The sequence below is a fragment of the Balaenoptera acutorostrata genome, chromosome 14 (genome assembly GCF_949987535.1).
Source record: "Balaenoptera acutorostrata chromosome 14, mBalAcu1.1, whole genome shotgun sequence".
In the NCBI taxonomy this organism is placed as follows: domain Eukaryota; kingdom Metazoa; phylum Chordata; class Mammalia; order Artiodactyla; family Balaenopteridae; genus Balaenoptera; species Balaenoptera acutorostrata.
Genome location: NC_080077.1, coordinates 54134150 through 54158168, shown reverse-complemented (window position 1 = coordinate 54158168; position 24019 = coordinate 54134150). Strand labels below are relative to the sequence as shown.

Here is a 24019-nt window from a genome sequence, read left to right as displayed (position 1 = left end):
ATGTTTTTTATTCTTGAAAATATTAAATGAAACAATGACCTAACTTAGTGTAACAAATTAGTAATAAGAAAATGTTGACTTCATTTAATAATAACTTTAGTACTTTGGGATAATACTATTAATTTGCATATTTTAACTTCTTTAACAATAAATTAGGGGCAACATTTGCCATTATATTATCTGTGTTGTTTTGGAATTAATAAACGAAGCAAATTTTTAAGAAGCTCTAATATATATCCAACGCCTTAAAAACAAAACAGCAAATCATCTGCATCAAAAAGTTCCCATTCTTGGGCTTCCCTGGTGGCGCAGTGGTTGAGAATCTGCCTGCCAATGCAGGGGACACGGGTTCGAGCCCTGGTCTGGGAAGATCCCACATGCCGCGGAGCAACTGGGCCCGTGAGGCACAATTACTGAGCCTGCGCGTCTGGAGCCTGTGCTCCGCAACAAGAGAGGCCGCGATAGTGAGAGGCCCGCGCACCGCGATGAAGAGTGGCCCCCACTTGCCACAACTAGAGAAATCCCTCGCACAGAAACGAAGACCCAACACAGCCATAAATCAATCAATCAATCAATCAATAAAATTTTAAAAAAAAGTTCCCATTCTTATACAAGACAATTTTTTAAAAATATACCCACCAAATAAGCTCATAATTAATAGTTGCTTTCATTTTTCAAAAATCCACATAGGAAGCAATTTAAGACTAAAACAATCCCAGAGAGTAGTAGCTAGCTTATTTAGCAAGGGCAATCAAAATCTGCTGTGTTGGGCTGCCCCCTACAGGCCTCAATTTACCAATTTCTTTTAAAAGGTGTCTAAGGGAATATCATTAGAATCTTACATTAAGAATATTAATTAATTCTAAAGCAAAGTATTATTCATTCATTCATTCTAGCAGGAAATAGTCTCTGAGAAACCTCTATAGAGATACAGAGAGAAATGAAACAATTCCTCGACCTCCAGTAATTCACAGGTTACATCTTACAGAGAAATCACAGACTTCAACAGATCCATGGTGAAATACTGCAAAATAGCTTATGAAATGTCTATATTACAATGCTGCATGTAGAAAAAGAACCAGGCTGGAAATCCAAGACTCAAGTTCTACTCTTGTCTCTGCCATTAAGTATCCAGTTGAACATCTGGGCAAGAGTTTTGTGCAAGCTTTCTAAAATTAGGGGGCTGAATTAGATGATTCCTAAGGTTTCCTCCTAATGTATAATTACATTTGCCACAATAAGAGGCAGAAGGGAATGTTTTAAAACAAAATTCAGAGAAAGAAGAAATAATTTCTACATGGTATGAAGAGTTGGGGCACATATGGAGAAATCAAGAAAGACTTCTTGGGGGAAGTGACATCTGAGCTGAGTTAAGAGGCATTCTGGGAATAGGGGCTATTCCTAGCAGGAGTGAACAGAGTAAGAAAATAAAAATATCAAGCATGTTTTGGGGAACAATACATGATGTTATTTGGTAGGAGTCTAGCTTTGTTTCATGAAAATCAAATTAACAGTAACTGAAATTAGTGCAAATGGCAAGAAAGTGATAAATGCAAATGGTTCTGGTACTGTACAATTCTAAGAAACTAATCAAAAGAGATTCCAAGGTATTTTGTCTAGAAAATTGAAAGAAAGTGGTAAAGAAATAGGGAACTGAAACAGAAAGAGTAGGTTATGTGAGTACTTGGCAGTAATGAGTAATAGATTTTGGGGACCAGACAGAGCCTCACAGAGAAGACTACACTAAGACCAGAAATATATTGATAAATGGAGTGAACTATTTGTTACATATGTTACAGTAGTCATAGGGGGTATGGCAATCCCTATCATCACTGATAAAATAATTCACAGCAATAAAATCTAATAATAATTACAGCAAATAATTTGCAAATTATTTCCTATGTGCCAGGCATAATATCAAAAAGTATTACATTTAATTTTCATTAACAACCCTATGATATATTATTATCCCTATTCTACGAATGATAAAATTGAGGTCCAGAGATGTGAAGTGAATGCCCCAAATCACAGCTAATTGGGATATAATTGCCTAAATGAAACTTCTCCATCTTAACCACTTGGTATATTAATGAAAGTTACAGATTCAATTCCTACAAATTTTTCAAAGTTCTTTACTGGAGAACCTATGTAGAAAAAAAAATCCAAAATAATCAAGGATACACAACTTTTAGAAAAAGTAATAATCATCTATCATTTATAGCAATATTCATGTTCTTAAGCAATATACTAAGTTAAAATTTTTGTATTTAGAAATAATTAGAAAGAACAGATTAAAAAATAAAAAACCTTAGAAAACTCCTCAGTCTTTATTCTCTTCCCCAAATTTCTACAAAATCCACCTATCTAAATTTGGAGGTTAAGAATTATTAGAAGTGGTGGTGTCATCAGTAATGGTGGAGCAAGGACTTCAAATATCCTATCTTCCATAAAAGCAATGAGAACACTGGCAAAAACTGTGAGAGACAATTATTAATTTTTAAACCTTCCCACAAAGAAACACCCAGAACCAGATGGCTTCCCAGGTGAATTCTACCAATTATTTCAAGATTTAACACGAACCCTTCACAAACTCTTCCAAAAACTAGAAGAGGGAACACTACCCAACTCATTCTGAGGCCAGTATTACCCGGATATCAAAACCAGATGAAGACATACAAGATAAGAATACTAGAGACCAACAATCGTTATGAATATAGACACAAAATCCTCAACAAGAAACCAGCAAACTTGGACTTCCCTCGTGGCACAGTGGTTAAGAATCTGCCTGCCAATGCAAGGGACACGGGTTCGAGCCCTGGTCCAGGAAGATCCCACATGCCATGGAGCAACTAAGCCTGTGCGCCACAACTACTGAGCTTGCGTGCCTAGAGCCTGCGAGCCACAACTACTGAGCTTGCGTGCTGCAACTACGGAAGCCCACGCGCTTAGAGCCCATGCTCCGCAACAAGAGAAGCCACCGCAATGAGAAGCCGGCGCACAGCAATGAAGAGTAGCCCCTGCTCGCCGCAACTAAAGACTATGCACAGCAACAAAGACACAAAGCAGCCAAAAATTTTGAAAAGTAAATAAATTAAAAAAAAGAAAGAAACCAGCAAACCAAACCCAGCTACATATGTTATATAATCTGACTGACTGGTATCCATCCCAGGAATACGAGGTTGGTTCAACAAAGAAAATCAAGCAATGCAATACATCATATTAATAGAATAAAGGGGAAAAACCCACATAAGAACCTGAATAGACACAGAAAAAGCACCTGACAAAATCCAACACCCTTTCATGATAAAAATACTCAACAAGATATAGGGAACTCAATCTTATAAAGGGCATATAAGAGAAACTTACAGGCTAACATCATACTCAATAATGAAAGACTGTAAGCTTTCTTCCCCCTTAAGATCAGGAATAAAACAAGGATGTCTGCTTTTGCCACTTTTATTTTGACTCTGTACTGGAGGTTCTAGTCAGGGAAATGAGGCAGGAAAAAGAAGTAAAAGGCGTTCGAACTGGAAAGGAAGAAGTAAAACTATCTCCATTTGTAGTGACGTGACCTTCTATACAGAAAATTCTAAGGAAGCAGCAAAAAAAAAAACCAAAAAACCCCCCCAAAACTGTTAGAAGTAAGAAACAAGTTCAATGAGGCTACTGGATACAAGATCAATATACAAAAAAATCAATACTATTTATACACACTAGCAATAAAAAGTCCAAAAACAATAATAAAAACTGGATCAAAAAGAAAAAATTACATAGGAATAAATTTAACAAAAGAAGTGGGCAACTTGTACACTGAAAACTACAAAACATCATTGAATACCTACATATATGGGAAAAAATCCTGTGTTCACTAATTGGAAGACTTAATATTGTTTGTTAAGATAGCAATACTCCAGGGAACTCCCTGGCAGTCCAGTGGTTAGGACATGGGCTTTCACTGCTGTGGGCCCAGGTTCGATCCCTGGTCAGGGAACTAAGATCCTGCAAGCTGCGTGGTGCAGCCAAAACGAAAAAAAAGATAGCAATATTCCAAAAATTGATCTACATATTGAATACAATTCCTATCAAAATCCCAACTGTCTTTTTTTTGGTAGAAACTGACAAGCTGATCCTAGTATTCATATGGAAATGCAAAAGATCCAGAATAGCCAAAATAATCTTGAAAAAAAGAACAAAGATGGAGGACTCATACCTCTTGATTTCAAAACTTACTACACAAAGCTACAGAATTCAAGAATAGACATATAATCAGTGGAATAGAATTGAGACTCTAGATACAAATCCACACATTGTGGACAACTAATTTTCAACAAGAGTGCTAAGACAATCCAACGAGAGAAAGAGAAGTCTTTTCAACAAATCATGCTGGGAGAACTGGAATATCTACATACAAAAGAATGAAGTTGGACCCCTTTACCTTGCACCATATACGAAAAAATTAACTCAAAATGGATCAAACACCTAAATGAAAGAACCAAAACTATAAAACTTTAGAAGAAAACATAAGAGGAAGTCTTCATCATTTCGTATTAGGCAAGGTTTTCTTAGATATGATAACATAAAAGCATAAGTAACAACAACAAAAAGAACTGGACTTCATCAGAACTAAAAACTTCTGTGTTTCAAAGGCCATGACCATGAAAGTAAGAAGACAGCCCACAGAACGGAAGTAACTATTTATAAAGCATATATCTAGTAAAGGTCTAGGATCCAGAATATAAAAAGAACTTTTACAACTCAACAATGAAAAGACAACCCAATTTAAAAATAAGCAAAGATGAGACATTTTTTCTAAGAAGATATACAAACTGTCAGTAAGCACATAAAAAGACACTCAACATCATTAGTCATTAGGGAAATGCAAATCAAAATCATAATGAAATACCCCTTCATATCCACTTAGGATAACTAATCAAAATGATGTACAATAACAAGTGTTGGCGGGGACATGGAGAAACTGAAACCCTCATTCATTGCTGGTGGGAATGTAAAATGGTGCAACCGATTTGGAAAACAATATGGCAGTTCCTCAAAAGGCTCAATGTGGAGTTATCATATGACCCACCAGTTCCACTCCTAGGTATATACTCAGGAAAAGTGAAAACATATGCCCACCCCCAAATTTGTACATAAATGTTCATAGGCGCTTTCTTCATAACAGCCCTAAAGTGGAAACCACCCAAATATTCATCAACCCGATGAATGGTTAAACAAAATGTGAGGTATCCATACAATGGAATGTTACTTAGTTAAAAAAAGGATGAGGTACTACATGCTACAAGACAGATGAACCTTGAAAATATTATGCCACATGAAAGAAGGCAGACACAAAAAGACACATATGATATGATTCCATTTATACGTCCATGTAGCACATCCACAGAAAGAGAAAGTAAATTAGTAGTTGTCAGGGGGAGGAGGGAAGAGAAGTGACTACTAATGGGTGATATGATTCCATTTATATGTCCATATAGCACATCCACAGAAACAGAAAGTAAATTAGTAGTTGTCAGGGACCAGGGAGAGGAGGGAAAAGAAGTGACTACTAATGGGTATGGAGTTTCTTTTTGAGGTGATGAAAATGTTTTGGAAGTAGATAGTGGTGATGGCTGCACAACTGTGAAATACTAAAACCGTACACTTTAAAGGGGTGAGTTTTATGGATGTGAATTATATCTCAAAAAAATAACCCACTAGAATATTTGATCCTAAAATTCTGTGATATGGAACCACAAAAGACCCTGAATAGCCAAAGCAATCTTAAGAAGAACAAAGCTGGAGGCATCACACCCCCTGACTTCAAACTGTATAACAAAGCTATGGTAATCAAAACAATATAGTACTGGCAAAAAAACAGACACACTGAACAATGGAATAGAATAGAGAGCCCAGAAATAAATCCACAGATATATGTATATGGTCAATTAATTTATGACAAAGGCACCAAGAATATACAATGGGGAAAGGATAATCTCTTCAATAAACGGTGTTGGGAAAACTGAACAGCCACATGCAAAAGAATGAAACTGGACCACTCTCTTCTACCATTCACAAAAATTAACTCAAAATGGATTAAAGACCTGAATGTAAGACCTGAAACCATAAAACTCTTAGAAGAAAACAGTAAGCTTGTAGATATCAGTAAATGGTAAGAAAAGTGGTAAGCTCCTTGACATGGTCTTGCAAATAATTTTTTGGATCTGACTCCAAAAGCAAAGGCAACAAATGCAAAAAGAAAAGAATGCTGGACTCTATTTCTTTAATCCTTTAAAACTCAAATCAGTGCTCCAAATTAATTCTTCATTAATTGAACCAACCTATGCCTGTAAAACATTAATCTCATATCCAACTGCTAAAGTCTCAATAAACATTCATTTTCTTGCAAAAAAGATATCCCTTTATAATATGGGCACATGTATATACTACACAGAGATAGATTTGCCCTCTAGTCCCTGCTCCACTGCTCACTAGCTTTGTGTCTTTTATCTGGTCATTAACTTCCACCTTAAAAAAAGACAATAGTATTTGTTCTGTCCTCACAAAGCTGTTGTGAAGATCAAATGAGGTAGCGTGAAGGTATTTTACAAAATATAAAGTGCTAAACAAATAGGATTTATTATTATTATATATCTCATATAGCTCTGTCTACTTTAGGGCAATAGTAGAGAATGATAGTTTACTCAACAGAAAATCCAGCCCAGAATTCTGTAGTAAAAATATATGGTATGAATGTTACAGTCTAATTTATTATGAGACCAGAATGACCACCACCTTCATAGATAATGAGACCTTCCTTAGTTTGTTATATAGTTTGTGTATTTAGTGAGCACCTATTATGTGTATGGCATTGTGATGAACACAAAGATATAAGCACAGTACAGAGGCTCAACTTCTTCTCTGCGTTTACTAAAGACGGAATTCTCCTTAGCTGTTTAATAAATGTTTAAAATATTCTGACCAACCTAAATGTCCATCAATAGATGAATGGATAAAGAAGATGTGGCACATATATATAATGGAATATTACTCAGCCATAAAAAGAAACGAAATTGAGTTATTTGTAGTAAGGTGGATGGACCTAGAGTCTGTCACACAGAGTGAAGCAAGTCAGAAAGAGAAAAACAAATACCATATGATAACACATATATATGGAATCTAAAAAAAAACGGTACTGATGAACCTAGTTGCAGGGCAGGAATAAAGAGGTAGACATAGAGAATGGACTTGAGGACATGGTGTGGGAGGGCGAAGCTGGGGCGAAGTGAGAGTAGCATGGACATATATACACTACCGAATGTAAAATAGTTGGCTAGTGGGAAGCAGCAGCACAGCACAGGGAGATCAGCTCGGTGCTTTGTGATGACCTAGAGGGGTGGGATAGGGAGGATGGGAGGGAGGCTCAAGAGGGAGGGGATATGGGGACATGTGTATGCATATGGCTGATTCACTTTGGTGTGCAACAGAAACTAACACAGTATTGTGAAGCAATTATACTCCAATAAAGATCTATTAAAAAAAAAAGAGGAAAAAATACTCTGGAAAGAAATTAACTTCATAAGCTGACCTTAAATTTATATATAGAAAGCTGAAAATGAATGATATGCCCTCAACTTGCAAGTTATTTATCATTTTATAACTGTTATCTTCACTTGGATCAGAAGTGAAGTTATTTTGAGAACTGAGCATCCATTCTGTACTTTCTTGTCTTTACATATGAGATACAAATCCTGTTTTTAAGCACAGATGTCTTAATATTCATTGTAGCATGTATCGCCACAGCTAGGGTGTGAATTAAGTATTAGACACCTTGCCCCAAGGATTACTGCCATATAATTCTTTACATGAAAAAATAGCATAATAACAACTATACATGGAGAGGATTCTGGGAGGATGGAAGCTTAATGCTTCCCCCTCTCCCTTCTACTCCCAAATCTATCTCATGCCCAACACAGTAGCTGGCTCTCCTGAGCTAAAGCACCTATTGGGGTGAGTTGGCAGGGAGGACCTACATGGAGGAGCTACAAACCCTCTGCAATATTCTCCCCTCTGGGGGGACATGAGCCTAAGGACCAACGAGCCTACGTATCCCCAAAGGCTAAGGAAAAAGCTGGGAAAAAAGGCTGAATCCTGCTAGTAACGTTTATTATTCAATACTGTCTTGGCAATGCAATACTAGCAATGTGATAAAGCAAACGAGAAATGGCTGATAAAAATAACAGCAAGAGGTGTTGTTTTTTTGGTTGATGCCATAAATAAATATCTAGACATGGAAATGAAATAAAGAAAAACAAAATCTAAAAAACACCTAGAAATAAATTAAAAAGAAAGGCACAGGGCCTATTTGAGAACATAAAAACAAAATCTGAATAAGAAAGATGTACCTGGGCTTCCCTGGTAGTGCAGTGGTTAAGAATCCGCCTGCCAACGCAGGGGTCATGGGTTCGAGCCCTGGTCCGGGAAGATCCCACATGCCACAGAGCAACTAAGCCTGTGCACCACGACTACTGAGCCTGCGCTCTAGAGCCCACGAACCACAACTACTGAAGCCCACGCGCCTAGAGCCCGTGCTCCGAAACAAGAGAAGCCACCACGATGAGAAGCCCGCGCACTGCAAAGAAGACCCAATGCAGCCAAAACCAAAAACAAACAAACAAACAAAAAAGATGTACCATGTTCTTATGTAGGAAGATTTAATGATATAAAAAGGTGAATTCTACCAAAATTAAAACAGAAATGTATTTCCACTTATTAAGCATGAAAAGACTGAAAAAAAGGTAAGGGGTGAATTGCCCCAGCAGATATCAGAAGACTAAAATCAAATAAAAATAATACTGTTATAAGAAAATACAAATAAACCAATGGAATGGTTTGTAAACATTTTTTACAGAAAGATACCATAAAAAATCAAGACAAATTTTACAGTTGTGATTATTTTTTACAAAGTGTTTGACAGAAAAATGGTTAATATCTATAAAAATAATTTTTGTAAAATCAGATAAATAACCCAAAAGAAAAATAAGCAAAATATTTATTTTGCTCCCAACTCTGTGCTCAAGACCAGCAGGCTGTCCTCATGCTTACAATGTCCCCTCTGCCTTCAAAGGTCCTCTCATCACTCTTTGCCTACCTTAGTTCTATCCACTTGTCAGACCTCAAAAGACATGACACTTTCATCAAAGAAGCCTTCTCTGCCCTACTAAGCTAGATCAAATTCCCCTTAGAGGAATTAGGCTTATTGCACTGTATACCTCTCCTTCACAGCACCAATTACAGTTGTGATTTAAAATTTGTTTGTATACTTATTTGATTAATTTCTTTCCACCTCTAGATTATAAACTTTTAAAGGATGATGTACCATATTAATAACCACTTGCATCCCCTGTGCACAGTATAAGGCATAGCATGCAAATATTTGTGAACAAATGAACTTGAACGAATGAGACAACCTTTTCTTACATGTAGCATATTGGCAGGATAACACTTATGAATCCATTGCTTCTTGAAAAACAGAAATTATGTGCCTAATTTTCACTATACAACTTAAATACCAATGCCTAAGGACTTCACAGTCACTTTACAAGTCTTTTTAACAGATATCCTCATTAATCACATCTGTTTACGTGTGCTCGTCTCAATAACATTTTAGTTATATTTTTGAAGCACTTCCTGCCATTAACCTCATCTCTAGAATACTGGCTAATATGAAGCACCTGGATTTCAGGAACACAGACCTGAAACACACACGCTAAAGTAAACTGTTATGTAAATGACAGAAATGACACATTTTGGTCTGTAATGGATCTCTGAACTACTTTTGGACCTATTTTACTTTTACCACTAAAATTCCGTCATTGGATTATAGTCATTTTGAGCCCGTGGTAATCAAATTACAGATGAAAAAGAACTAAAGTTTTCCAACAATCTGCATAAAAGTCAACCTTTAAAGAATATCACCAGTTAGAGATTTTCTAGGTTTGGTCAAAGTGGACTCCACTTTATGTGATACTTATGTCTTGAAAATTCTGTAAACTTAATTTTTATAAATAAAATTATATTTTCTTTGTAAGTCTCACCTACGTCTGGATACTAGTTGTTCCACACTTCACATGTGTGCCCCTGAGCAAGTGATTTAAAATTCCTCAGCTTCAGTTTCCTGACGTGTAAAATCAGATAATGATCCCTACATCCTAATATGGTTTTGAGGCTTCCAAAGATAAAATGGGCCTCACTCAAGCATGCTCACTGTCCTATCCTTTTTACCCCCTGCTATAGAGGAATGCTATTAGAATGCTGCAAAGAAAAAAAGTTTAGCAAAATTATGCCCTTTATTTGTCTTATTAATAAACCTGGATTTTCAGGTTTTATTTAAATTTACTTACTAATTTAAGGTCTCAAATAGTACAGAGATCTACATCTAGTATATTAAAGAAATGAAAAGTACAGATTAATCAAAGTGCCACATAAGTAAAAGCTACACTTAATCAATAGACTATCCCAACCACACAAACTAATCAGCTGTAAAGGAGTCAACAGCAGAAATATGGTATTATCTTTAGATCATATAATTAAAGAAAAACAGAAAGCAGATCCCATCTTCCTTTGGTCAAGGCATGAATGAAGATTCAAAAATACAAAATAGGGAAATGGAAAAAGCCAGAGAATGGACAATGGGCAAAAACTAAGACTCCTAAATTTTTATATTCACTTATGCATCTCACGTCTAAAATTTTAATCAAGTTCAAGTAAGAACCAAACCAGATAAGGGTAAAGCCAACAGCAAAGTCAATAAAGAGAACCAATAAAACCGTGAGGCTCGGGGGTCTTCTCTGGTGGCGCAGCAGTTAAGAATCCGCCTGCCAATGCAGGGGACACGGGTTCGAGCCCTGGTCCGGGAAGATCCCACATGCTGCAGAGCAACAAAGCCCGTGCGCCACAACTACTGAGCCTGCACTCTAGAGCTCGCAAGCCACAACTACTGAAGCCCGCATGCCTAGAGCCCGTGCTCCGCAACGAGAAGGCACCGCAATGAGAAGCCCACGCACCGCAACAAAGAGTAGCCCCTGCTCGCCACAACTAGAGAAAGCCTATGCGCAGCAACGAAGACCCAACACAGCCAAAAATAAATAAATAAATAAAAACCAAAAAACCCTGAGGCTCTGTCTCTCCCTGTTTGAGGAAAAGCTGCCACTGTCTTGACAGACGAAAGATCAGGCAGCAAGCTCTGCCCTAACAGTCACCACCTGGCAGCCAGGTTTTGTCAAGCAAATTTTGAGAATTCTCTAGCTTCCCACTTTCTATCTAATTATAGACCTTTATGAAAACCATTCTCTCTCACACATACACATTCTCTTTCTCTCTCTCTCTCACATTCTCTCTCTAAATCCTTTTGTGTTATGATATGACAGTAACAGGTATGCATACATCTGACAATTTTCCCCAGAAAAGAATGGTAAATACTGCCATAAAGGAAAGAACTGTGCTTACTGTAAAAATAATAAATCTGCTCTGAAATCAGCAGTATAAAGTGTTTGAAAAAGAATATCATTGGTATAATTAGATAAACCTGTAATATGGCTTCTTTAAAGAACAATTCCCACCAGATGTATAAATTCACTCAGTCATGCCCTTTTCATTTTGTGGATGAGGAAACGAAGGCCCAGCAAGACAGTAAGCGCCTGTGGACACACAACTAGTCAGTGTCACACCTCCCACAGAGCCTTAGAGGCCTCCCTTCTAGTGCAGTGCTCTTAGTAGGAAACCTAACTGTTTTTCAAGGGAAACTGCTTTGGCCTCTATGTCTCAAATATCTGACAACCTGGCGAGCTCAGAGAGGTTTACATGAAGTCACAAATTGTCAGATTAGGTGAATAAGGCAAAACTGTGATCTTGATCTATCATGCACTGTTTTTGGATGCAACCCTTCCAACAGCTCTTTTCCACTTGCTCCTACTATTCTCCCACCATTTGAATTAATTTTAAAAGTGTTTTTTCTTCAACTATTACAACAGCACTATCCTTGTTAAAGCCAGCTAGTTCTTTCAGTTTTGGATTATTTGAACTATGAAGTCTTTTTTCAGCTTCAGAATTATGTGATCTTTGGTGCTTTTAATATTCCAAGATTCAACGAAGTAAGTTACTTGTGAAGCACCTACAGTGTACGTAACACTGTGCTAAATCCTACTACACAGATTTAAAAAGGAAAAAACAAAAAAACCCAAACAAACAAAAAAAACCTAGCCTTGCCTTCAGAGATATCACTAGCATGTTGAGTGTATTAGTGTATCCACAGTGCTAGTTAGATCAAGAATTACCTAACTTGGGCAAATCACTGAACCTGTCCAGGCCTAGATAAAGAGATTTGCAAACTGTGCTTCAGAATTTCCATAAGTATGTGATGCTATAACCACTGGTCCCCAGGAGGACAGAGTCAAGCCACCTGAGTCAATCTCACTTATCCCCATCTACCCACCCCTTCCAAGTTCAACCCCAAAGTGGGCTGCTGCATTTAAAAAAAAAAAAAAAAAAAATGAAATCTACTCAGAAAACTTCAGGACCACTCTAAAATTCTGTAATAACCTGTTACTGTTTTTTATCAGTATTTTAATCACCAATATCTATGTCAGTGATGGTGAAGACGTAGCCTCTCCCTATGAGATTTATAGACCACATAAAGGATCCTACCCACTATAAGTACTATACTTAGTCCATAAAATCTGACTCGATTTTGGCTTTTCTCAGTGGAATAACTAAAGCATATCACTACTGAATCTAGTTCTGTAAAATCACTCCTGAAGTTCTCTTAGGGAATACCTAGGTGGTCAGTACCAATTCATGTAACGTGAGACATTTCTTCTCTCTATACAACTAGGCTTCCTGCCACCTTTCTCACATTATTTTATGCAGATATAGGCACTGTCCTATTTGCCCACTGTTTAACGTAACAGTTGCCGAAACTGTTCTACCCCTCTGCTGCCTGTACAGAGGAGACTGAGACTCTCTCACGTGAGCAGCAACAATGTTTCCCTTCCTTTTCCGTAACAGGTCTCTGCAAACCTCTCTTCTCTTGGGCTAGACTTTACTGGTTAATCCCAATCCTCAATTGCCTTGCTCCATCAATTACTTTCCTTCTTATTTGATAAACACATTCTTCCATAAAATAACATAAAATTTTATTCTGCCTTAGCCTTCCCATTACTTCGCCAAGTCTTTATTATACTGTGGATGATCCATGGCTTATGACACATTGTCTTTAGCTATCACTGAGTGACACTTTAGGTAGCAGCTTTACTGAAACTATTATTATATTTTTACTGTAGGTAAGGTATAAAGGATATATTGCCCTGTCCCTTCAAAATGAGGCCATGTGAGAATTTCTTTCCTAGGTGGTGCCCAAGAAAAGTTAGCTTTCCTGATGACCTAGTAAGTTTTCATCATATATAAAATGAAAAACAAAATTATATCTCATCATATTTCTTTCCCCTTTGCTCTGGCTAAAAGGAAGCTTGGGGTCAAATTTATAGGTCAATTTTAATAAATTTGAGGATCTCACTTATTCATAGCGTAGGTCATTTCATGCTGGGTTTCCATTTTATATCTTTGGTGGCTCTAATTTTAAATTTCAAACTTTTTCTATTTTGTGACTATACAAAATATATTCTTGTAAATTGCCTCAGATTCTTCATGATACAAGATAAAGTATAAATAAATAAATTATGGCATTTCCAAACCCAGTGGGTAATATTTGTGCTTAACAAAGACTTGTGGAATTAAAATTTTACTTTCCTGAAAAAAGGAAGCAGAGGAATGTGGCTCATTAGATCATCTGGTCTTATTCCATCAGGCATTTTTCTCATTTTATTTCTATTGTACATATTATGAATCCATGATCTAAACATAGTCTATTTGCCATTAAGTTAATGAAATAAATGAGGAGCAACCTTATTTAAGTCATAAAAACTTTTCATTCTTTGAGTATATTGGGATTTTTGTTTTTTACTTTTCAGTTGGACAGTTTGTTTTCCTCTTGGAACACACATTAATCTGATGGCGCTATAAAAGATTAAAAAATAACTGTAGACTGTGAGATAGTAAAAATGGCTACAGAGGGAAGTTATGACACAATCTCTTTGAGTTTGAATGGAGGGCCTGCTAGATGAGAGTCTATGTTTGTGATACTGTGTTTCTAATTCCTATTCTTAACTGCTTTTTCCATGATAGTAGGCAACTAGCTTTCTGGATACCATTCATTCAATGAAAATTTACTCAGTATTGCTATATAGGAAACACATGGTAGTTTTAAAGTACTCTACAGAAACATGGAGCTTCTTAACCCCATGAAAGTGTATGGTAATGAGACGCTACTATTTATTTTGTTGTACAACACTGAAGACCCATCATCTAAAACAAATACAGTCGATTCTCATCTGTGGTACTTATGTTCTATAAAGTTACTGCAAACACTGAATTAACAAATACTGAACCATTGCTCTTAGGGGGACTACAAGGGTTACTGCAAGTCTCTGGTCACATGTCTTCAACTCATCAATACATAACCTTGTTTTATGTATGTTTCTGTATAAAGATAGCACTTCAGCACTATGCTTGGGAGTCATTTTTAACATCAAAATTACCAACAAAAAGCACAAAAATGTGAAGAACGTGGCACTAAATAGACTGGGAAAAGTCACTTGTTTACAGTATGAGAGCAGAAACAAGAAGGCACAGCATCACTGAAAATGTGCACATGGGCAAATCAAATTTTTCATCACTCTGCACATGTCCAGGGTAGTACTGTTGAGTACTGACTTTGAGGTTGCAAATAAATTTTAGCAAGCAGGCTAATCTGCAAATACAAAATCTGCAAATAAAGAGCACCAACTAAATGAGTCACATATTTCACAGTGCAGTCTCTGATTTGACTGCCACCAAAAGGAAGAGATCTGGAAAACCCTAATAAATGTTATTCAGTTACTATGCAAACTGAAAAGACTTTGGACTAGAGTGCTTCAAGAAGTAAGATGTCCGAGGCTTTCATAAGTTGGTATTGTTAAAAATGTTACTTCCTACCTGGTATATTCTGAAAGGGATGTAACGAAATCCATTTTCCTCTGCAGGATATTCCATGAGTTTCCGATTGATGGCCCAAAACTGGTCAAATCTGTCTGTAATGATAAATTATTCATTAAAAATGAACAACATTATAATTTAATACCTCATATGAAGAGATGAAAGTTGTTAAGCATCCATCCTCATAGAAGTTTCTGAAAGGGCATTATTTCTATATTATTTTTCTTAAACTTATCTTTCCATAACTAAACATAAAGCAAGATATAAAATTAATTTTTTTCTACATTATTGTTGCTTCCTTTTCCTAGATATTTCCATAGACATTTTTTCTCATAAGAGAAACCCTAAACAGATTATGACTACTGGTGTTACCACAGCAAAAAACATCAGGTATAGATGAATGTCTCGATTCCCTTGGTCCTATTCCTACTGTCTAAACTATAAAGGCACAGCTTCAAGTGACCTAAAGTTTAACCACAAATTGTTTAAAGAAACAAAGTAAAAATACCAAACAGAGTACACATTAAACAGAAAAAGGATAAAATTATAGGACAGGCTTTGAAAGAAATGTGAAACTGACACTTAAGAAATAACTGTCATAAATAACTGTCAGTTGCAGTTTAATCTTAGATTAAACAACTCCTTTTTAAAAATGTAAGGCTTGCTTTAAACAAAAAAAACCCCACTTTACTGATATATAATTCACATACCATAAAATTCACCCTTTTGAAGTGTTAACTGAGTGGTTGATAGCATATTCAGAGTTGCCAATATCTAATTTCAGAACATTTTCATCATCCCCAAAAGAAACCTGTACCCATTAATAATTATGCCCTCACCCCCCATCCCCTGGAAATCACTAATCTCTATTCTATTCCAGAGATTTCATATAAATGCAATCATAAAATATGTGGTCTTTTGCATCTGTTTTTTTTTCTTACTATGTTTTCAAGGTTCATTCATGTTGTAGCATGTATCAGAACTTCATTTTTACTACCAAATAATATGTCATTGTATGGAGATACCACATTTTGTTTACCCATTCATCAGTTTGTAGACATTTGGGTTGTTCCCACTTTTTGGCTATTATGATTAATGCTACCATGAACATTCACATACAAGTTTCTGTATGGATGCGTACTTTCAATTTTCTTGGGCATATTACCTAAGAATGGAACTACTGAGTTACACAGTAACTGTTTATCTGCCATATGGTAACTATGTTTTGAGGAACTGCCAAACTGCTTTCGAAAGAGGCTGCACCATTTTACATCCCCACCAACAACGTATGAGGGTTCTGATCTGTCCACATCCTTGCCAACACATTATTGCCCATCTTCTTTATTATAGTCATTCTAGTGGGAGTGAAGTGGTATCCCCTTATGGTTTGATTTCCATTTCCCTAAAGACTGATTATGCTGAGTATCTTTTCATTTGTTTCCTAGCCATTAATATATTTTCTTTTGGAGAAATGTCTATCAAATCCTTTGTCCTCTTTTTAACTGGGCTGTTTATCTTTTTGTTGTTGAGTATTGTAAGAGTTCTTTATGTATTCTGGATACAAGCCCCTTAATCTGATAAATAATACCCAACTATTTTTTTCCCCATTCTGTGTGTTGTTTTTTAACGCCTTTAACTCACCCAGATTTCTACCTTAAAATATTTTTTATACACAGAAATTTACCTCAGAATCAAATCTCTGTAAAGTACATGAATACTCCAGAATCTCAGGTCAGCCTGGTATATTCTCTACTACTAGACTCATCTCAACCCAATTTACTGGCATTCTATTCATACTGCTTAAGCCACCATAATTATATATAAAAAACAAAGTTTAGTTGTTTCTTCTTAGATGACTGTGACAGGCTCTAGGGCTTCTCTAATCTCATTTTCATCTCCAATCTGGGGAAAGACACATACTACAATAGAACTGGTAGGATAGGGAATTTAGAACCCAGTCAGTCCAGGGCAATTTCACAGATGACAACTAAGGTCCAGCTTGCTTGTTATGAGTTTAGTTAAGAACCAAGATAAGACTCTTGGTCTTCTGATTCAAAGCCCACAACCGTTTCAACAGTTGCAACCACAAGACTGCATCTTAACGCTAAGAGTAGCTCCTTTAACCACAATTCTTTCATGTATGAATCAATTATTCAGTCAATGTTTTTTTAAAAGTATCTTTCTACTTTCAAGTATCAAGCAAGAATGTGATAGCTACATAAAGTGATTCTTCATGCACTGCTAAAATTTTACTCACTGCCTCATCATTAAATCTCTAACACCTACCACAGTGCATGCACAAAATATGCTCTTGAATCAATGAATAACAGAATACTACATATATAACTTTTCATTAAAATTTTTGGATTCTAATCCTAGGTCTGCAACTTAATAGCTACACTAGAAACAAATCAACTGAAAATTCTGCCCTAATTCACTTACAGATGAAATAAAAGGAGTTAAATAGTTCTAATAACCTCTTCTAAAAATAAAATTTTGTAATTATTTAAGATACCTTCTTTATCAAAATATAACCTATTAAAAACCACAAGCAAACCTCTATTAAATGAAAAATTTATACTGTTTCTAACAGAGGGGAAAAAAATGGGCTAAAGCAGTGGTCCTTAACCAGGGAAGATTTTGCTCCCCTGTGGGTCTGGGGACATTTTTGGATGTCACCAATATGTGTGTGTTACTAGCATCTAGTGGGTAAAAGACAGGGATGCTGCTAAACATACCACAATGCACAGGACAGCCCTCCACAACCAAGAATTATCTGACTCAAAATGTCAATAGGGCTAAAGGAAGGAAAGCAAACAAACAAAAAGTACAGAAAGGTAATTAGTAAAAAGCTTTCACGTACCTATATTGCAAAAAAGTAAACTGGAAAAAGAAACATTACTGTGCACATTACCAATTTACCGACTCTCAGCTCCAAATTCACCCTTCAATATATACACAGGCATAATGGACACAATTTCTTTAACCATCTCTAGCGTGACAATCACATTAAGCTTTCTCAGTAGAGAGTACTGAAAGGACACTGCAGGAGAAAGGGGCTCCTGCCTACACACACACACACACCGAAGGCCCCTTGCCCGAATTAGCACCCTGCTTTCCTCTGCAGGCCCATATGGGTGGCTGGCCTACAGTTTCCCACAGAGACGCCAGTCCCTCTGCATGCCTGTGCCACTTGTTGCTGGTGGCCCGCACTCCAGATCTTCCTGACTTCCCAGCCACTGCAGACCTGCTCCAATCTGGGCAAAATAGTGAATTTCTCGACTAACCCAATGGGCTGGAATATACGTTCTCCAATGAGTTCTAAACCCAGCCCTGGGAAGGGGCTCCTTTTAACTGTGACCTTCCTCTTTAGCCCTAGGGTACCAGATATGATTTTCTTATATCTTCAGTTACTCTTTTACCAGAGTTTAACCATTCAGTATATAATACTTAACCTATTTAACCCTCTGTGTGGTTTCTATCTCCTGACTGGACCTAGTCTGATACAACTATGTTTTAAAGGAATAAAGACATAATAAAAATCTGTATTAATTAAGATTAGCTTTATCTTCTTATAAAAATGTTATGTTCTTATATAAAATAGGCATTTCCTCAACAATACCAAAAACATTCCAACCAAGAATAATCTAACTTTTGTAAGTCAAAGTTATTAACAAGAAAGATACAAATAAAAGAAATTAAAAGAAAATCAGTGCTGAGTTTCAGTTTATAACCAAATGTCTTTCACACTGGGTTTTGTAACATCAGGAACTCTTCTATCCCTTAGTCAATAATTAAATAAAATTGGAGTAAGGATGTATTGCTAACTTCCTACATGGTAATGAATCAAGTACATATTAACCTGTTACCAAACAATACTTTGAATATTGGAACTACGTTATTAGTTATTATAATTAAGTTGTAAATTTAGTTATTTGTGTCATTGGCCACGAAAACAGTACCTACAAGTAAAAGAAGCGCAATGGTCTTTAGCTGCTCATTTTTTAAACTGTAAAGTTAGGTAAATGTACATCTATTTCAACAGCTTTCACATTAATTTAGTTCTAATTCTAAAACAAAACAAACAACTAAGTAGAAGAAAATTAAAACTAGCAGTCACTTAGCTTATACAAAGAATGGGAGAAAAGAAGGTAACTTAACGTACTTCTTGCCAGAGCTATTAAGAATATGACTGATAAGTTGGTTTCTGTTTTCTATAGCTGTGCTATAGAAAGTCAATCTATTTTTTTTTAAAGATACTAAAAATAGAATTCCTCAAAATCCTGGTGGCCACCAATTTTTTTTTCTCACTCTCTGCTGAATTAAGCTTTTATATTGGTCTTGGAAATTTTTTTAAAATCCAGAAAAAAAATTTTTTTAAACCAAAGATCTTCCTAAGAAGCATGAAAAATAAATTGATTACGCTTGTATTCTTTGTTCCTCACATGGAAAAAGCTGCAGAAAAAAGTGGCAGTCTTAAAGGATGTTTCTGCTCTTCCACTTAAGCTTTATTAAGAACTCAGGGCAAAATAATTTTTAATATTCAAATGCCACAAACAATGTATTCGTCTACAGGATCCCACAGGAAACGTGGAGGACATCTAAGGGACTGCGACCCAGCCTCAATTCAGTAATGTGGTATCGCTGGCTGGGATATAACCATAGGAAAGCGGTGAAATGGCTTCCACATGCACACCATCCACTTCCTGCTCTTTAAGTCTGTGATGTCAAAAAGAACAGATTTACAGCTCCCTAAATAAGTGTCAGATCATGATGGCCCATAAAACACAGGCTCTAAGCTTTTCTTTAAAGAGAAAAGCAAATGGTTGAATATCACTACTGAAGGGAACACGCTCCTCACAAAAGTCCGCATTCATCAACAGTATTATTCAAACCAGTACTACAGGCGGCCATGCGATATACATGGTGTTTTGACCAGAGGCTTTCAAAATTTCTAACAGAAAACATGTCCAAGTATAGACCTATTTGAATTAATTTCTTAACATGTAATATAGTAAACATCTTTGTGAAGCAAAATAGGAGGGGAAAAAAACCAGTAATTACTGGTAGGGTACCAAATACAGGTGTGTTAAGTATGTGACCTGTATCTTCAAACTCATTTGTCCTCTGAGTCATATGTTAACAGGACAGTTAGGGCTGACCCAGGGAAGGGAGCGTTCTCTGTACGGCAGCACGTCCACTGGTGCTTGGATGCTTCTTAACAGAACTACGCCTACACATTTCCATGAGAACTTCTGTTTGAGGTTTCAAGTTACTGTGATATATCTTCAAAGAAGTCTTGAAAGTGCTTCAAGGACCCCTGAAAATTTGTCATGAAGACAGAAGTAGGCAGGACCAGCAGGCTGGCCTCTGGATTAAGGCTGAGAGGAGAACCAAACCAGGAGAAGGTCAATCCTTAATCCTGTTCGTAAACACTCATCTTGGCAATAGGATTGTACCCTGGGGAATTTGTTGTTCGAGTGAATCAAAAGAGCAATAAAACCTGGATCTGAGGAAATCTCTGACCTGGAGCATCACTGCCTCAGAATAAACTGAGAGAAGACATTGACAGCAGTCTCCCCTTATCCATGTGGGATACGTTCCAAGACCTCCAGTGGATGCCTGAAACAGCGGATAGTACCGAATCCTATACATACTGTGTCTTTTCCTATACCTACATACCTGTAATAAAGTTTAATTTATAAATTAGGCACAGTAAGAGACGATCCCGACTGCCAGCATCACTAACATTTTGGGGCCATTATTAAGTAAAATAAGGGTTACTTGAACACAAGCATAGCAATACCACAACAGTTGATGTGATAACTGAGACGGCTACTATGTGACTAACAGGAGGGTCGCACATACAGTGTGGATATACTGGAATCATCCCCTATACTTCACATGCTGAGGTGAGACGGAGCAAGATTCCGTCATACTACTCAGAACAGTGCACGATTTAAAACTTGTGAATTATTGATTTCTGGAATTTTTCATTTAATATCTTCAGACCACGTATGCCCACAGGAAACTGAAACTGTGGAAAACGAAACCATGAATAAGGAGGAACTACCATACTCCTCTGCCCTAAAAAAGAAGTGTTGTCTATTAAAATAAAGTCAATTACTGGGATTCACTCTTGGAATACATTAAAGATGCTGTAACACACAGTCTAGAAAACTGGCATCAAGGAGAGGAATCAATATATATTTTTACAGTGCAATTCTCTCTGTATTCACTGCTGCAACTTTCATCTAAACCACTATCATCTCTCATCTGAACCATTGTGACAGCCTCCTAATTGGTCTCTGCCCTTCCACTTGTATCCATAATACACAGCATCCAGAATGCTCTTTTAAAACATAAACTGAATCATACCATGAATGAATAAATTTCCAAACATTTTTCTAATGGGCCATAAGGAATAATGCTTTATAATGTACTTTAACAATACGATTATTTGAAGTTAAGTACTAGAATCATTATTAAAAGAAAAAATCCACTGCATCTCCTTACTGGCTACAAATGGGGCAGACTGCTCCCCACTCAAACTCTGCATGCAAGCAACCATAATGTTGGTAATGAAATACCTCCTTCCCAGGAAGCTGGTTCCTTTCAGCCCCCTGCCACTCCCTTGGAATGCAATGGTTCCTGCATCCCTCTGAGTTCTCGCTGTCTACCAATCTGCTTACTAAAGCTCCAAATCACACTATTTTTCTTTTCTGTCCCTAGAAAACACCAAGCTTATCCCCATATCACAGTTAGAGGCTTGGAATCCCCCATTTTTCTAATCTTCATGTAGCTGCTTCTTTGTCATCATCCAAGTCTCAAAAGAGGTGTCACCTCCTCAGGGGAGAATTTCCTCATAATTCTAGCTAAAGTATTATCCTGTTTTCTTCTAAACACTTACTGTTCTTTGAAATTACCCTATTTACGTGTTTAATTAGTTACTGTCTCTCTCCCCCAATTAAAATGCATTCCAAGAGTCAATCCCAGTAGTTGACTTTATTTTAATAGACAGAATTCAATTACTATATTTCAACCAATTAAGAAACATTTACTTCAAATTTATTTTCAAATTGAGCCAGTAACAACATAAAAGGGATTCAAAATTCAAAAAAAATCATAATGTAAAAAAACCCCAACTTATTCTATGTGCTCATGTTAAAAATAAAAAAAGGAAGAATGACCTTCAATTATATTCAAGTCTTCACTGACTCTAAAAGACAATTTTTAAAGTAGCTTGTTTGCCAAAAAGAGATTTAAAGAGCTATAGCCAGTGGTAGGCCAGCGCTAATTAACTAAATGTATTCCTGTGTAAATCACCTATAGATTTTTAACCAGATTACCTGACTTGTTACCTTTCAAAACTACTGTAAATTGAGAAAATATTTTTCCTCTCAGGTTAAGTTAGTTTATCACTTTCCTAAATTCAGAGGGCCAGAAACAAATTTAACATGTAATCAAGCCCATTTTTTACTTCACTCAGAGCACTCCAAAGTCATAAGACAAAAACAAAAATCTATTTTAACTTTTGAAAGACCAATGGAGAAAAAGATACTCCATTATATTCACTACTATCTTTGCAATGTTTATTATGCAGGATACTCTGTCTTTATTCTAATACAAATTCCTCATGCTTCTGATGAGAAACTGTAAATGAGAAAATTTTATTAATAATTATTCATAGACAAATAACAAAAGCTTAAAAAGGTGGGTGGGGCACCAGCGGTCACTGGAGATGCAACATATAATGCAACATTTCTGAGCTTTAGCTGCCTACCTGGACCACCTGAGAAACTTTAAAAAAAAATACTAATGTCAAGGACCCACTCCAGACCAGTTATTTCAGATTCCCTGGAACTGTATTTTTTGGAAACTCCCAAATGATTCTAATACGTAGCCAGAGTTAACAGCCTCCAGATGTACTGGAAAATACACTGACTTTAGAGTCAGAGATCTAGGATCAAATCCTGGTCCCATCTCTTACTAGCCCTGTAAGCTCTTTTCCTCATTTTTAAAGTTGATAATGTTTATCAAATTCTTAGGAAGAATCACTAAGAAGGCATATCCAGGACTGGGACATCACAGGAATTTAGTAAATGTAATATGATTACAGGTAAATTCTGTTCTGTTTCAAATCCATCTCATCTGTCCAAGGTGGCTACATGAAAAATGCCTCTTTAAAAGAAGTCCCCCATTTGCAAATAGTTCATATTATGAGTCTCCTGTTTAATTCTAGGCAAGGAAGAGAAAAGAAAAAGTAAAACAACTGATAGAAGTTAACAGTGTACTCAATTAAGTTTTTACTTTGTAGGATCTGCATAGAGTTAAATCTATTAAAGTGTTTATTTACTCCTATTATGTACCTAATTGAGTACTGGGAGCTGTAGAGAATTAAAAACCAAAATATAAAACAAGTACACGGACTCTCCTTTACTTAATATGTAGTTGGGGAAGCAAAATTGACATACATAAAGTTATCACAATTTCTAATGGGTACGATTGGTCCTTTATTGTGCATTAGTAGTGCTTGATGGTTCAAGTCCTCCCCGCCCACTTCTCTTCTAATGCAGGTGACCAAGTGACAGATGCTTAGGTAAAAAGCATGTTAAAAGTTAGGCTGGGGACTTCCCTGGTAGCGCAGTGGTTAAGAATCTGCCTGCCAATGCAGGGGACACGGGTTTGATCCCTGGTCCGGGAAGATCCCACATGCCATGGAGCAACTAAGCCCGTGCGCCACAACTACTGAGCCTGCACTCTAGAGCTCGCAAGCCACAACTACTGAAGCCCGCATGCCTAGAGCCCGTGCTCCGCAACAAGAGAAGCCACCGCAATGAGAAGCCCGCGCACCACAACGAAGAGTAGCCCCCGCTCGCCACAACCAGAGAAAGCCCGCGCACAGCAACAAAGACCCAACACAGCCAAAAATAAA

General features: G+C 36.8%; 1 protein-coding gene across 5 annotated transcripts in view; it reads right to left on the bottom strand.

The window, feature by feature from the left end:
• ATG5 (autophagy related 5) overlaps positions 1-24019 on the bottom strand; it is a 119417-nt gene that overhangs the window by 34682 nt on the left and 60716 nt on the right. For 4 of the 5 annotated variants that reach the window (XM_007190642.2, XM_007190641.3, XM_057528092.1 and 1 more), the window contains one exon: positions 15085-15179. In XM_007190642.2, coding sequence (XP_007190704.1) covers positions 15085-15179 — 95 coding nt within the window. The remainder of the gene's footprint in view (positions 1-15084; positions 15180-24019) is intronic. The other variant, XM_057528093.1, reaches the window with a different exon arrangement.